Source organism: Quercus lobata, chromosome 11 (assembly GCF_001633185.2).
Source record: "Quercus lobata isolate SW786 chromosome 11, ValleyOak3.0 Primary Assembly, whole genome shotgun sequence".
Taxonomy (NCBI): Eukaryota; Viridiplantae; Streptophyta; class Magnoliopsida; order Fagales; family Fagaceae; genus Quercus; species Quercus lobata.
The window spans coordinates 29,635,853-29,650,959 of record NC_044914.1 but is presented as its reverse complement, the minus strand read 5'-3'; the positions used below and the strand labels follow the sequence as shown (position 1 = coordinate 29,650,959).

At 34.2% G+C, this 15,107-nt stretch overlaps 2 protein-coding genes across 2 annotated transcripts; both read right to left on the bottom strand.

Annotated features, from left to right (window-relative positions):
- Nucleotides 1-278: 278 nt before the first annotated feature.
- LOC115966695 lies at nt 279-831 on the bottom strand. Its single transcript, XM_031085871.1, has one exon. The coding sequence runs from the start codon at nt 768-770 to the stop codon at nt 279-281; it is 492 nt and encodes a 163-aa protein (XP_030941731.1). The 5' UTR covers nt 771-831.
- Nucleotides 832-6,095: 5,264 nt separating this feature from the next.
- Nucleotides 6,096-13,326, bottom strand: LOC115967714 (serine carboxypeptidase-like 18). Its single transcript, XM_031086848.1, has 14 exons — nt 13,093-13,326; nt 12,852-12,988; nt 11,392-11,468; nt 11,151-11,273; nt 8,231-8,333; nt 8,110-8,147; nt 7,892-7,993; nt 7,690-7,770; nt 7,437-7,589; nt 7,229-7,300; nt 6,933-7,057; nt 6,653-6,766; nt 6,509-6,563; nt 6,096-6,417 (listed from the first exon to the last, which is right to left on the bottom strand). The coding sequence occupies exons 1-14, from the start codon at nt 13,224-13,226 to the stop codon at nt 6,334-6,336; spliced, it is 1,398 nt and encodes a 465-aa protein (XP_030942708.1). The 5' UTR covers nt 13,227-13,326; the 3' UTR covers nt 6,096-6,333.
- Between the last annotated feature and the right edge of the window lie 1,781 nt (nt 13,327-15,107).

Below are 15,107 nucleotides of genomic sequence, written 5' to 3'. Positions count from 1 at the left end.
TTATCAACTCCCTTTCTACCCGGAACAAACGCTACTTGAAGGGGAGAGATTAGCTTATCCAAATAAGGTCTCAATCTAGCAACAATGATCTTGATTACAATCTTGTATCCGGTGTTACACAAGCTTATAGGTTTATAATTTCCTAAGGTTTCCGGGCCTTGAATCTTGGGTATAAGAGTAATATGGGTGCTGTTTAAGTATTCCGGAACTCTCCTCTAAAAAAAAAAAACCTTCTTCACTTCCTCAATAACAGACTTTCCTACAATCAACCAGAATCTCTAGAAAAAACCTGCATGCAGCCCATCCGGCCCTGGTGCTTTAAAGGCTTTAAGTGACCATAAAGCAGCTTTAACCTCATCCTCTGTAGCAGCTCCACTAATGCTGGTTTTCTCTTCCTCAATTAAGCTGGCTTGCCATTGAGACCTTTCTGGGGCTGCCCTGCTGGCACTAAGCAGCGAGGTGGTGTAAACATCATTAAAACTATTTTTAACAAACTCCTTAACTTCATCCTCTTCCAACAACCACTCCCCCATAGCATCTTTAATTGCCACAATCTGGTTTCTCTTTCTCCTAACTAAGGTTGAAACATGATAAAAGGCAGTGTTTTTGTCACCTTGTATCATCCAATTGACTCTCGACTTAAGAGCCCAAAGCTCCTCCTCCTGATTCAGCACCATATCAAGCTCCTTCAGAAGAGCATTCTCCAAATTCAAAAGAAAATTGGATGGCCGAATTGACAAGGTACACTGAATACCATCTAATCTTGCCATGATGTTTTTCTTCCTAGCAAAAATATTACCAAACTGCACCTTGTTCCACTTGGTGGCATCCCTTTTGAAGTGCTTAATAGCCTCTTCAAGAGCATCCAAATGCCTCCAAGCCTGGTTAACAACATGAGGGAAAGTCGGGTCCGACAACCAGCAAGTTTGGAATTTAAAAGGCCTGTTGCCTCGGGTCCGACAATACTTTAGTTGTAGGCTTTATAGCTTTTGTTTAGTGGTGAACCAAAACGGGGTATTGACACCTGCTTTGATTGGATTTATGAAAGTTTTGTTCCAGCATTTTTATTTGTTTATTTCATGTTGAGACTTTTTTTTCTTCCTTTTTTGAGTTTTTTGTTCTATGATTAGCTTCTCCCCCTTACTAAGAACATACTTATTAGGTATTGTATTCCAAATATTTAGCATTTAGCACACTTGATGGTAGTACTCTAATATGATATTATTTTAAATTTTTACTATTATAGTTGACTACACATAATATTTTATCAAAGTCATTTTAAAATCTTCTAGTGATCTCGAGTGTCTTACTATCTTATATAAAGAGTATATGCAAGGCTCCTCTTCTGTAATTCAATATATATGAGTCTGAAATGAATTCATTAATATAGAAAGAAACTTAAGGAATTACATTTGTACAAACCTAAAATTAATAATATAGTTATCTTTCATTAGAGCATTCTCATAAGGTGTGCCAAATGCCAAATATTTGGCATTTGGCACACCAAACATAAAAAACAAACCCTCATGAGGTGTGCCAAATGCAAAATAATTTGGCACACCGCTACAATACCGTCTGAAATATGAGACGATACGAACATCAATGCTATAATTTTTTTTCTTATTTTATTCACTTTTCTCTCTCCTCTCTGGTCTACGTTGCTCCTATTTCTTTCTCACTTTCATTTTTTTATCTCACTCTCTTCCTCTCTCTGTCTGCAACAGCCATCACCACCACACTTTGCAACTTTCATACAGAGACCGAGATCCGACTTGATTCATACCGACAAGGCTGAGATCGGGCAAAAACTTTGGTTTGCTCTCACTAATCCGTAGATCTCTCTCTCTCTCTCTCTCTCTCTCTCTCTCTCTTGGTGGTTGTGGTAGTATTTCTAATGGTGGTTGGTTGTTTTGATTGTTGGCGGTTGGCTGATTTTGGTTGAAGGTGGTGGGTTGATCGGGTTGTGGGTGTGAGGTATGGGATGGTCTCAGATTGGGTTGTGGGTGTGAGATTGGGTTGTGGGTGTGAGATTTGTGGCTGTGGATGGGTCTCACCAGTGCTGCCGCCGATATTGGTTGTGTTGGTTGTGTTTTTTTTTTTTTTTTTTTTTTAATTAATTAATTTTTTTTGAAGGCAGCATTCGTGAATGTGGGTTTGTGCCAGTGGTGGCTGTCGGTGTTGTTGCAGTAGAGGTTGTTGGTGGCTATTATTGCGGCAGTTGTGCCGTTGTTGGTGGTGGTGTTGTTGATGATGATGATTTTGATGATGATGACGGTGGTGGTGGTGGGAGGGGTTAATATATTATTTTAATATGTTGTAAATATTATTTTAATGTATAGAATTGAAGGATAGAACATCTGATAAATGGTATGTTGTAAAATAATGTGCTAAAATGATAAAGTATGTTTTGGTGTGTCAAAATGACATTTTTTATGAGAGAGCTGATGAGAATGCTCTAAGGATGCTAAAAGGGGTATATGCTAAATTTTACCATCAAAACACCAAAAAAAGCACTCCATCAAAGATTTCAAATGGCAAAATTTTTGGTATACTTCTACAATGAGCTTGTATCAATACAAGCTCACTGTCACTTGGATTTTTAAAAAAAGGTTTTTTATTCTCATGTCTTTTTCTTTCTCTCTCTCCAGGTCTCTTTTTCTTTTTCTTTTTCTGTTTCTCTCTACCTCTTTCTCTATGCTCTTCGTCTCCTTCTTTCTCACAACGACGGTCTGCCTCGCCGGAGCCACCGCAAGCCTTGCACTCTTCAAGATTGCCTTAGCCCACCCTGCGAGATCCCCTCACCAACTCTTCAAGATTGCCTCACTGGAGCCATCGCAAGCCTTGAGTCGTGGGTATGAGTGGGTGGGTTTTGTAAAATCAAATCTAAGTTGTGGGTGGGTTTCGGTTGCCTTGAGTGGTTTTATGGTCATGGCTATGAGTTGATTGGGGTGGCTTTGGCTTATGGGTGTGGGTTGATTGATTTGGTGGTTGGTTGTTGTGGGTTGTGCTGTGGGTTGAGGCCGTATGGTGGGTAGTTTTTGTTTTTTTTTTGTTTTTGTTTTTTTTTTAAATGCTGTTGAGTGCCGTGGTTAGAGATGAAAAGCTCAGGCCATGGAGGTGGGAGAAGCTTCTAGACCGGGTTGACAAAGATGAAAATACAGTGGGAGAGAGAGGCAGAGGGAGAGTGAGAAATAATAATAAAAATGAATTAAAATATTAAAGGAAAGAATATTTAAATGAAGTTGTAAAAAAAATAAATGTTTGATGTTTGGTATATTGTAAAATGAGATGTTAAAATTATAAAAGAAGTGTTTTGAGATGATAAATACTAAATTTTTTAGGATGTTTGATGGGAATGCTCTTAGAGCATTCTCATCGGCTCTCTCATAAAAAATGTCATTTTGACACACCAAAAACCTACTTTATCATTTTAGCATATCATTTTACAATTAACCATTTATCACATCTTCTATTTTTCAATTCTATACATTAAAATAATATATCCAACACATTAAATAATATTAAACAAATTCCAACACATTAAACTACAATCACAATCAACCTCCACAAACCACCAACGACAATGGCAACGGCAACGACGGTGGCAAATCACCACCAACGGCAAATCAACCTCCACAAACTACAATCACAATCATTGGATCTCCAACAAATTCCAAATCCGAAAACCTCAACAAAAGAGAAAAGAAAAAGAAACTCAAAATCTTCAACAAACACTGCCGGCCCACTACAGCCACAAACACTACCGCCCACTACAACCACAAACATCGTCGGCCCAAAACTCAACCAATCACACAACCATGACACGGCCCAAAACTCAACCAATCACACAACCATGACACCACCACCAGCCCAAAATCCCAACCCAACTGATCAATCAATGACCCAAAACCCACACATTGAAACCCATCCCAAATCTCACACCCACGACCTGATTAAGAGATCTAAAGGTCGGCAGTAAGGGCTGTGGAGGTTGACGGTGAGGTGAGGCGACGAGAGATCTTGAGCAAAGATGAGAGAGATCTTGAGCAGGGAGGACTGAGAGGGAAGAGATAGAGAGTGACGGAGAGAGAAGAGAAAAGAATAAAGTGATGAGAGAGGAGAAAGAAAAGAGAATAAAAAAATATTAAACCAAAATGGCATTTCTGTCCGTATGCTCTCATATTTGAGAGCATACTATAGCATGTCTCAAAATTTTGAGACATTTAGCACACCTGATGATGCTTTGTTTTTGATGTTTGGTATGCCAAATGCCAAATATTTGGCATTTGACACACCTGATAAGAATGCTTTTAGAGCTCTGGCATTGCTATTTTACAACCCAACTTTTTAAAAACATGCCACATCCAAGTTTTTATTCTTAAAAAATTATACCAACTGGCTACAGTGAGATTATATATATATAGGGTCCGTTTGGATTGAGCTTATTTTTGCTGAAACTGAAAACACTGTAGCAAAATAATTTTTAAATATGTGAATAGTATTGTAGGACCCATTTTTAATGAAAAAGTTGTTGAAAAGTGAAATTTGTGGGTCCATGAACAGTGTACGAATGCACTGTTCACAGTTGATTTAGTCAAAATGTGCGGCTAAAGTAAAAAAAAAAAAATTCAGAAAACGCAGCTTGGATTTAGCGGAAAACGCTGAATCCAAACGGCCTCATATACAACTTACTATAACTCGGTTGTAAAAAATAAATAATATATTTTATTCTCTACTTTAATTTTCTCTCTGCTTAAATAAAAAAATATTCCTCTCTTTCTCTCTCTTCTCTCTGCCTCTTGCCCACCGTTTCTTTCATCCCTCATTGCTGTCATCTCTCCCATCCATCTTAGCTAAGTCTGTCTCAGTGGTGATGGCAGCGGTGAAGGCGACGGCAGAGGCTTGAAGACTGAAGGCAACAGTGATGGCGGCTTGAAGATTGGTTGTTCTGGGTTTTGCTCGCTTGGGTATTGGATTTAGATAGATGCTTCTATGCTTGTTCTAGGTTATTCTGGGTTTTGAAAACCGATGCTTGAAGATTGGTTGTTTTGGGTTGGTTTAGAACCGATGTTCAAAGATTGGTTGTTCTGATGCTTCGCTGCTGTTGCTCCGCCACCGCCGCCGCTCAACCTAGCACTCTAGCCCCCCTACCCATTTTTCCCTTCACACTTTCTCTCTCACGAACCCAGATTTGCTCTCTCTTTTTCAACCGAAACCAGCCAAGACAAAGAAAAATAAAAAAACAACAAAAATCCATAACAATATCCATGAACCCAAATTTGCTAACAATATCCATCAGCTCCTACGAAATTGTTTTTCTTGTCTTTTATTATTATTTTTTGCTGTCTTTGGGTTTAGATTTGAGCTGTTGACATTTTTTTTTTTTTGGTGTGTGTGTGTGATTTTCATTGTAAGATGTCTGGGGAGTGTGTTGATGTAGTTCAGATCAGATGTGTTTTTTTTTCATATGGGTATTCATAAAAATTTAGGATTTTGTGGTGTCTCGGTGGTGGTGGCGGCAGCTAGCTTTTGGTGGTTGGGTTGAGTTTAGGCTGTTGCGGGCTTGGGTGGGTTGCTGGTGGTGGTGGTGATTACTGGCCGTGGGCTTGAAGCTTGATGGACAGGGAGAGAGGAAGAGAGAGAAGTGAGTTTATATTATATTATTATTTGATGGGTAATCTTCCTGCATCTAATAAACTCCTACTTTTACGTTGATTTAAATTCTTACTTCTACTTACTAACTTCCTACAAAATAAGATTACCCTTTTGTTAGATTTAAAATTCATCCAATCTACAAAACACACTCCACATATTTATTTATTTATTTATTTTTACTTCATCGTAATGTATTTGTTTCTTTTGACTTCTTCTTTTTTTTTTCAATTTTTTTTTTTTTAAAATTTCATTACACTCTTAGTTTTTTTTTTTCTTTTTGGATTAGAAAAAGTAGAAATTTCAAATTATAATAAATACAAATTATTAATTTTTACCCAAAAAATAGAAGAGCACGCGCATGCTCAGAAGCTAGTTTATATTATTTTGATGAGTTGGATGTAAAAATAGAAATTAGAATGTTAGGTGATTGTAAAATGAGATGGTAAAATAGATAAAGTAGTATTTGAAGATTCAAAATAGATTCTTTTTTGCATCCCTGGATGCTAATGTTCATACAATCTAGTCTTGGGTTACATATTTAAATGTAGGACACCGGAACTGCAACTAGGATTAAATTTAATATCATTGCAATGAGTCACAGCATGGACTTGGGTTGAAATTATTTAAGATAAACATATCAGAAAACTTCCTCCCAAAACAATACTTGAAAGGAAAGAACTAGAGAGGATAGTAGTGGATCCATCTTTGAAACATGTCGTAGCATTCCTTGCGTTTGTACTCTGCTGGTGAGTGTCCAGCTCCCTATTCAAAATAAAACAATCCATTTAATCTAATTTTCTTTTAATTTATTGCTTGTATCGATGAAGTGAAAAATTAAGGTTCTTTTTCTTGCCTTTATAGTTGCGTATGTCAAGCGGTATCCGCTTTTTGTATATCTCCTTGTGTACCTAAATAATTATATGCACATTATTAGCCATAAGAAAACATTAACACTGAATGAGAAAAAATGCTAATGTTGGACATCATATAAACCCACCCAGCAACCTGACCATCAACAAACCATGGTCTCCAATCAGTATCAATTGTTAGGTCTAGAGCATTTATCCATGTTTCAGTAGCAATATGTGTGACTGCCATGTCATGATCGCCACTGCAGGAGAGAATAAAATTTGTAGTTATCAAAAAACTTAGTAATTATCTGGCTCAGACAGTCTAATTAATTATGTGGCTAAAAATATTTGAGTTTGGTTTATTTTAATAAGTAATAATAATTAATAATAATAAATACTTAGTGCAGTGAACTTGCTGATTGGAACCTGAAAGCTATGAGTTGCAAGCCTGAATTGGTCAGATTTTTAAGATAGGGAAGGGCATTTGTGACGTCGTAGGTGTAATCGGAGTTTAAGGTGACGTTGCATCTAAAGACTTCTTTAACTGTTCCCTGTTAAGATAAGATTAACTCATAATCCGAGTCATTGATTGTACACAAAGTAGTCACAATTCCTTTTTTACTTGTTGATGTGACAGGTTATGTCGTAAAAGAAAAAAATTTGTATCCTTGAAATTCATGATTCATTAAAATAATTGTACTTAACTCTCAAGAATCACTTACAGGTCGAACATGAAGAGCATCTTGGACACTTTTGTAATTTAACCATATGTCCAAAAGTAAATATTCAAAATTCTGCAAGAGTAAATAAATAAATAAAATTAGTTGCACTGTTGTAAAGTCTTTTACACATGTGCATGAATGAGAATTTATAACTACTGCAAGAATGTGTGTTTTTGTGTGTGAGAGACAGAGAGAGAGAGAGATTTACTTTGCACCAAAAGTCTGTTTTCTTAGACCATGGTAGAATGAAATTTCCAGAGTAATCTCTAAGAATTCCTTGAGCACCTTCTTTTGCTTTATTTGGTGATATGAAAGCACAACTGGGTCCCAAGATGTCTGGTTCATTTACCAGCTCTATGCACTAAATATTCATATTAACGATATCACTCATTCCTGCTGCTTATAGAGTTTACCAAAATCTATGATGTTACAATAAACATATCTGATAATCCATATCCAACCTGGGATATTGCTGCAAGAGCCTCTGTGCAGTTTGCATTTGTCGAATCGACGTAATATCCATTGCAACTAGTTTTGGCTGACTGAAATAGCATTTAACAAGAACAACTATGAAGACGATAGATTTTGAGCCAATATGTGTAACGCAAATGATACCCAAGAAGTTAGAATTAAGGCTTAATTTAGTTAAACTGTTTTAACTACCTCATACATTGCATCCGATATTAGAGCCATTCTGTGAGCAAATGTTACTCTTGTGCTTTCTTCGAGATCCATACTTGTATGTGGGCAACTAAGCACGAGTCCCTTGCAATTTTTTACAGAACATTTTACTCTAATGTTCATTAAAATAAAAAATGAAAAACGATTTAAAAAAGAGGAAAAAAGGAAGGCAATTCAAGTCCTATTAATAGATTGTGTACTTTGAGGTTCACATTAGGCTCAATTCCTGCTTCGTTGCCTGCAAATCAATAACAAAGAATTGGGTTTTGAGTTTGTGATTAATATTGAGTTTATCAAAGACTTGTGATCAATATAAGTTACCGTTTATGATATGTTCGGCAATTATTGGATTGACTACTCCTGCATAGGAATCGCTTCCAAGATAGACCGGATTGTTCACAAAATTTGAGTGTTCCATCAACCACTGTGCCACGAAAAAAAATATTCATACTTATAATTCTCTAAGTAAAGGGAGGATGAAAGAGATTTTGTCATTAAAAATCAAATGTTCAAATTTCATGTTTTTGTAATTTAAAATTAAGGATCCGTTTGGTTAGAGAAGTGAAAAATTGGAAGGATAGAAAGTGGGAAAGGGATAGAAAATTGGGAGAATAGAAAATATTTAGGGTATGTCTGGTAATTGTTTTTTCCTTTTATTTTTTGTTTTCAAAAATAATTTTCTATTTTTGAGACTAAAATACTTGTTTGATAACCCAAAATAGACAAAAAACGAAAAATTGTTCTCAAAACTCAAGTTAATGAAAACACGCATTTAATTTAACGAATTTGTCTCATTTAATGAGTTAGTATTAGAGTTCAAATCCTAATAACAACATATTTTAGTATTTTATATTTTTTTCTTAAAAAAACTATCTTTTTAATTTCAACTAATCAAACATGATTTTTATTTCAAAAATACAAGAAAATTGTTTTTTCTTTATATTCCTCAAAACAAGTTTTTGAAAATAGAAAACAAAAAATGTTACTAAACATAACCTTAGTTTTCTCTCAATTATGTTTAGTTGGGAAGATAAAAAAACAAAAAGATGGAAAACAATTGATAAGAAATTTACAATTATATCCATATTAAATAAAATAAAAGGTAACACATTTTAGTATAAAAATTGTATAAGGTCACTTCTTTTGTATTTTTTGAAGAGCCAAGTGAAAGGAGAGAGAGAGAGAGAGAGAGAGAGAGAGAGAGAGAGAGAGAGAGAGAGAGAGAGAGAGAGAGAGAGAGAAAAAGAGAAAGTACAAAAAGAAAAAGACTAAAAAACAAAACCAATAAAAAGAACATGGGTTTAGAAAAAGACAAAAATTAAAGAAGGAAAAAAAAAAGAAAAAAAAAAAAGGAATCAAATAGGTTCAGAAAAATGACAAATTAAAGGAAGAAGAAGAAAAAAAAAAAAAAAAGCCAAAGAATTCAAGACAAATCCATGTGCCTGTTGATTATATTCAAAAAAGGTTTTTTTTTTTTTTTTTTTGGAACAACGAGGTATGTTTGGTAACTGTTTTTTCTCCTTATTTTCTGTTTCCAAAAACAATTTTCTATTTTTTAAACTAAAAAACTTGTTTGATAATCCAAAATAGACAAAAAACAAAAACTATTTTCAAAATTCAATTTGTAAAGAAAACTGAAAACATGTTAAAAGCTATTTTCAGTTTCTAATTTTCAAAAGTCAATGAAAACACACATTTAATTTAATGAATCTGTCTCATTTAATAAGTTAGCATTATAATTCAAATCCTAGTAATAATATATTTTAGTATTTTCTTTTTTTTTTTCTTCATAAAACTATCTTTTTAATTTCTGCTAACTAAACATGTTTTTTATTTAAAAAATACAAGAAAATTTTTTTTTATTTATATTCCTAAAAACAAGTTTTTTTTTTTTAAAAAAAAAAAATTACCAAACATAACCTTATATTCAGAAAAGTAAACCAACATTTAAAGAAATTATAGTCAAACTAGCATTTTGAGCCGATCAATAGGCATAGGCAACTTGAAATATGTTATGTTTTTGCGGGACCCGCAAACCATGAATAGAATTAAGGTAAATGCAAACTTATACCGTACTTCCAAATTTCTTAATAAAATTCCAGTTTTCAAAAGCGGTGATACCCATAATCTATTATTTGGTAGCAGATTTTTTGCCCCGTGTGACGAAATCTAGTTTCACTACAAAGGAGATTCTTTGCTGTGGGACCAACGTGGGACCCGCAGTGAATAAATTTAAGGCTTTAAAGCAAAGTTCTTGGCTTTAATTGAAAGTTTGAAACCCAAATTCTTGCTTTAGACTTTGTTTGAAATTTGTTTATTTTGTTAAAATTAAAATTTTTTTTATTGAAAGTACTGTAAATATAGGTAAAAGTTAGTTGAAATAGTATAGTGAGATTCATGAATAGTATCAAAAAGTATAATAAGGCTCATAAATAGTAACAAAAATAAATTAAATAGTAAAATAAGTTAATTTTTTAATAGGTAGTCAAACACACTCTTATTTAGAGAAAAGCACATAAAAGAAAAAGACAAAAAAAAAAAAAAAAAAAAAGGAAACAAGGGTTTAGAAAAAGACAAAAATTGTTTAAAAAAGAAGAAGAAAAAGACAAAAATTAAAGAAGGAAAAAAAAAAGGAATCAAATAGATTTAGAAAAAAGACAAATTAAAGGAAAGAAGAAAAAAAAAGCCAAAGAATTCATGACAAATCCATGTGCACGTTGATTATATTCAAAAAAGGTTTTTTATTTTATCTTTTATCTTTTTTTATCTTTCCTGATAAACGATTATATTAAAAAAAGTAACGTTTTACTCTTTATTATAGTCAAACTGGCATTTTGAGCAGATCAATAGGCGACTTGAAATATGTTATGTTTTGCAGGACCCGTAAACCATGGATAAGATTAAGCTAAATCTAAAATTATACTCCCAAAATACTTAATAAATTTCCAATTTTCAAAGATGGTAATACCCATTAATCTATTATTCGGTAGCAGATTTTTGGCCCCGTGTGACGAATCTGCTTTCACTACGAAGGAGATTCTTTTGCTGTGGACCAACGTGGGACCCGCAGTGAATAAATTTAAGGCTTTAAAGCAGAGAGCTTCGCTTTAATTGAAAGTTTGAAACCCAAACTCATGCTTTAGATGATGGAGCTAAAAAAGCAATTAGATCCAATTTAAAATTACCGATAAGCATTTCAATTGACTTTATATACATAATATATATCATCAATTACACTCACATTTCTCAGAAACTGATAGGCTTGAGCTGCCAATTTTGTGTCTGATGCGTTCCAAGCTTCTGAGGTTGTTGCATATGAGAAACCAGCACCCACAGGTGCATCCAAAAATAACACATTGGCTGTCTGCAAAAGCATTAGGATTATCAATAAAGAAAAAAAAAAGTATGATAAGGCAAAAGTGGAAAGAAAATAAATGTAGATAATGGAAAGGAATGAAAAATTGCTGTGTAACACTTGGTACCTTTGTCCATGTGTTTGGTTCGTATAGCAGTGTCGGTAAGCCCCCAGTGTAATCAGAGATATTGAATTTTAATGGGCCTACAGGCGAACATTAAAGTCATCAAGTTTGAGATTGTGTTTTAACTCTTAAACATATTTGAATGATGCTATGAGTATGATAGATTTTCCTATATAAGCCTTATATATTTTATCTCACAAATGGCATAGAGGTAATTTAAAATTTTATTTATTTATTCTTATAATAGTGCTAATTATATACACTGTCACATCAATTTAGAATTATTTTGTAGTAAAATTTGTAAGAGTTGGGTTTAAATTATATCTAGTGTAATTTTAAACAATGTCAGTTACACTCATGGTTTTCAAATCTAGACTGTTTAATGAACTGGAAAAAAGAGAGGTTTAAGGTTTTTAAGGTCAGGCCGAGGTTCAACTGTGGTCAAACCGTGACATGTCATTTTATTTTTAAAAAAATATATTTGGTATTTAAATTGGTGTTTATTTATTAATTTTTCATTCTTGATCGACCAACAAGATATGTGTAGTCCAATGATTTGCATATGATTGAAGTGTGACTTATAAACAATGGTTACACCACACACTAACTATAATTTTTACAATCTACGTTTATTTTATAGAAAGTTCACCCTAATTCAAAAAGTACAATCACAAGTGAGCCAAACCCTAGAACAATTTTCTACCCTGGCAAAATTTATACAGCATTGAAGTTGATCAAATTCCTCTCTCAACCTTGGCATGAATCAAGTCTCTCTATATATATGGATTGGGTTCAAGTTATACCTGGTGTAACTCTAAGCAATATTACACCACTTAATATTTTTTAATTGAATGCAAATTTTGACAAATCTACTGTTAGATTATATTATCTTCATATACTTTCCATGTTTGCCAAATTTTAAGGTGATCAAAGATTAATAGTCATGTCATCAATAAATTTTTTAAATTCAAGTTTTTGTAGTTTAAAATAATGCATAAAAGATGAGTTTATGAATCAAATAGTAAATAACATCTAATTGACATGAAAATTGACATGATTGCTAAGAACATATAGAATATGTAATTCAATGGTGAGATTTTCAAAATATGAATTCTATAATAAGTTGTTGGATAATATAATATTACTTAGAGTTACATTAGGTGTAACTTGAACCTAACCCTATAGGTATATATATACACCATGACAAGATTTATCCTAATCCACGAATGCATCAATTGCTAGACCCAAATTAGGGGCAAAACAAATGAACAAAGTGCATATCTCTCCAAGCTACTTCCAAATGCGTCAATAGGTGCCAAATGCGCCCAAAGATAGTGTCAAGACCAATCAAAAGAACAAATGTTACCGCTGCAACAAATTTCCAAATGCTCACTACACGAAACTTTTCAAAATTAGTGTGGGGTTAATTAGAAGCAAAGAGAAGAGGAAGAAGAAAGTCATACCAATCTGGTACAAGAATCCATTCAATGCAGAACAACCTGGGCCTCCATTGATGTAGAGCAAGAGAGGGTCAGCTCCCGGGTACCCTTCCGACTCGACGAAATAGTAGAAGAATTCCACTTCACCAACACTAATGTATCTATATACAAATTCCCATCAACATCATCACCAATCAATTAACCCAAACCCAGTTTTGGTGCAAGTAGAAATTATTCAGTGCAAATAAAAGAAAGTAATGCATACCCAGTTTCAAGTTTAAAGGGCAAATAACCAGGGAAGCCAGGAAGAGTCTTGACAATCCAGTGTGAGACTGCAGTGCCAGATACAAGCAGTAGAAACAGCAAATGCAAGCATACTGAACTTGCTTCCGAAGACATTGTCAAGGTGCATGCACGTGGTTTGGTTATTAGGCTACTAGCCTCCAAAATATTATGTACAATAACTAGGCTACAAACTTACTATTAGTGAAGTCATGGTGTTAGTTGTTTGAAGTTTGAACTAAATTATAGGTATGGAAGGTGGTCACGTGAATGACCAGGGAGTCTAGCTCATGAACGTTGGTTGAAACGTGCGCACCTAGAAAATTTTCTTTGCATCATTGATGATTGAACTATACATTTTTTTTTTTTTTTGGGGAGGGGGTGGGGGTAAATTATATTTTAAACCCTTTATTTAAAAAGATGGTTTCAAATTAAATTAAACCGTATATCTTTAAATGTTTTAAATTAAACCTTATAATTTCTCTAGTTTCAAATTTGAACACTAAACTTACAAAATCATATTAATTTAAATCTTGGACGTTTTGGAATTGATTGGAGGTTTAAATTGACGATTTAAAAACTTCTGAGGGACATTATATATACTTATATAAAACTAGCCTCGTCACATGTGCTTTGCGTGTGCGATGAGGTTTTATTTTTTTTTGGGGGGGGGGGTCTAGTGTCTTATTTATTTATTAATTTATTATTATTTTTTTAATTTTTTGGATAAGTTTGTTTTGAAGATACGGATTAGTAGGAGAATGTCCTATTTTATAGGCATTTTATGTGGAATTGGAGATATATTTTTATCAGACCGTCCTCAAGTTTTTTTCCCGTTAAACGTAAGGTTTAGGGGTATTTCTAAACCACAAAAAAAATCAAATCTAAAGAGAGTAATCCTCTTATAAATAGTATAGACAATTTTGAATAGAGGGATTTACTATTGAACTGAAATTAATTAATTAATATAGAGTGTAGGGGCCTTTTCTGTGTATGGTGTATTGGGCTTGGGCTGCCTCCTGCGGTAATGGGCCTGAATATTTCTGAGTAAGGGAGTTGGGGTCGGTCCAATTGTAACTCAACTTGGGCCGGTTTGTGCACAAACTTATGCCTTGTCTGCCAGGAGTAAACTTACGGCAAGCAGAACTGTTGTAGACGAGTTACGACAGACAAATATAATAATAATAATAAAAAACAGAATATTCTTGACTATTTAAACAAATGGCTATATAATCCCTACTTATAAAACATGATTACAGTCATGATAATGTCAATCACAGAGAAAGTAAAGAAAATAATATGAGCTAAACAAATGGGTATAAATCAAGTTTTAAGCTTAGTCTGCCGAAGCAAAGTCAAAGAGGGGAGAACGCCTCTTCTCAATGCAAATAATCTCCCAGGAAAAAGATCCTACCGTGAGGATTAATGGCTTTGAGGGAGTCGGACCTAAATGGTTATTGCCCAAAAAAGAAAAGAGTCATTGTTTACGTTTTGGAAGAAGGCAAGATTTGAAGGGGGAGAGAGGGAAAACCGATCTATTGGTGCATGCCCATTGAACTAACTCTCTTTTTTCTTTAGTTTCCTTTCTTTTCTTCTTTGTTTTCTTTCTTATCTTTTTTTTCTTTTCTACCTACTCTGTTTTCCTTTTCACTCCGTAACATTGCTCTATTTTTTGATCCTTTTTTCAGGGCACGGCAGGGGCCTCTTTATAGTGCCTGCCGTGACCAAAGTTTTACCATTTTGCCCATTAACCGCCTTTGTCTGGTCTAGGCGTACTTGCCAACCACTAGAGGTGTGTGCCACTCACTCTTGCTAGACAGAGGCAGGTTTCATTTCTCCGTCTACCGTAGCACCTCTTTCCTCCTATGGTATAAATATTTTCTCTCTCTACTCTCAAGACATGCATCTAACGGTTCCCCCTCAAACTTGCCTCTTTTGGGTGGTTTGTCATCCCAGCAGGACGTACCTCCCAAAAGGGCTTGGGTAGGAGCCGCAAAT

Coding starts and splice junctions, on each gene's coding strand:
- LOC115967714 (XM_031086848.1), bottom strand. CDS start 13,226: ATGTCTTCGGAAGCAAGTTCAGTATGCTTGCATTTGCTGTTTCTACTG. Junction 12,989..13,092: donor CCCTTTAAACTTGAAACTGG/GTATGCATTACT, acceptor ATTTGTATATAG/ATACATTAGTGTTGGTGAAG. Junction 6,564..6,652: donor GTTGATGGTCAGGTTGCTGG/GTGGGTTTATAT, acceptor ATAATTATTTAG/GTACACAAGGAGATATACAA.
- LOC115966695 (XM_031085871.1), bottom strand. CDS start 770: ATGGCAAGATTAGATGGTATTCAGTGTACCTTGTCAATTCGGCCATCC.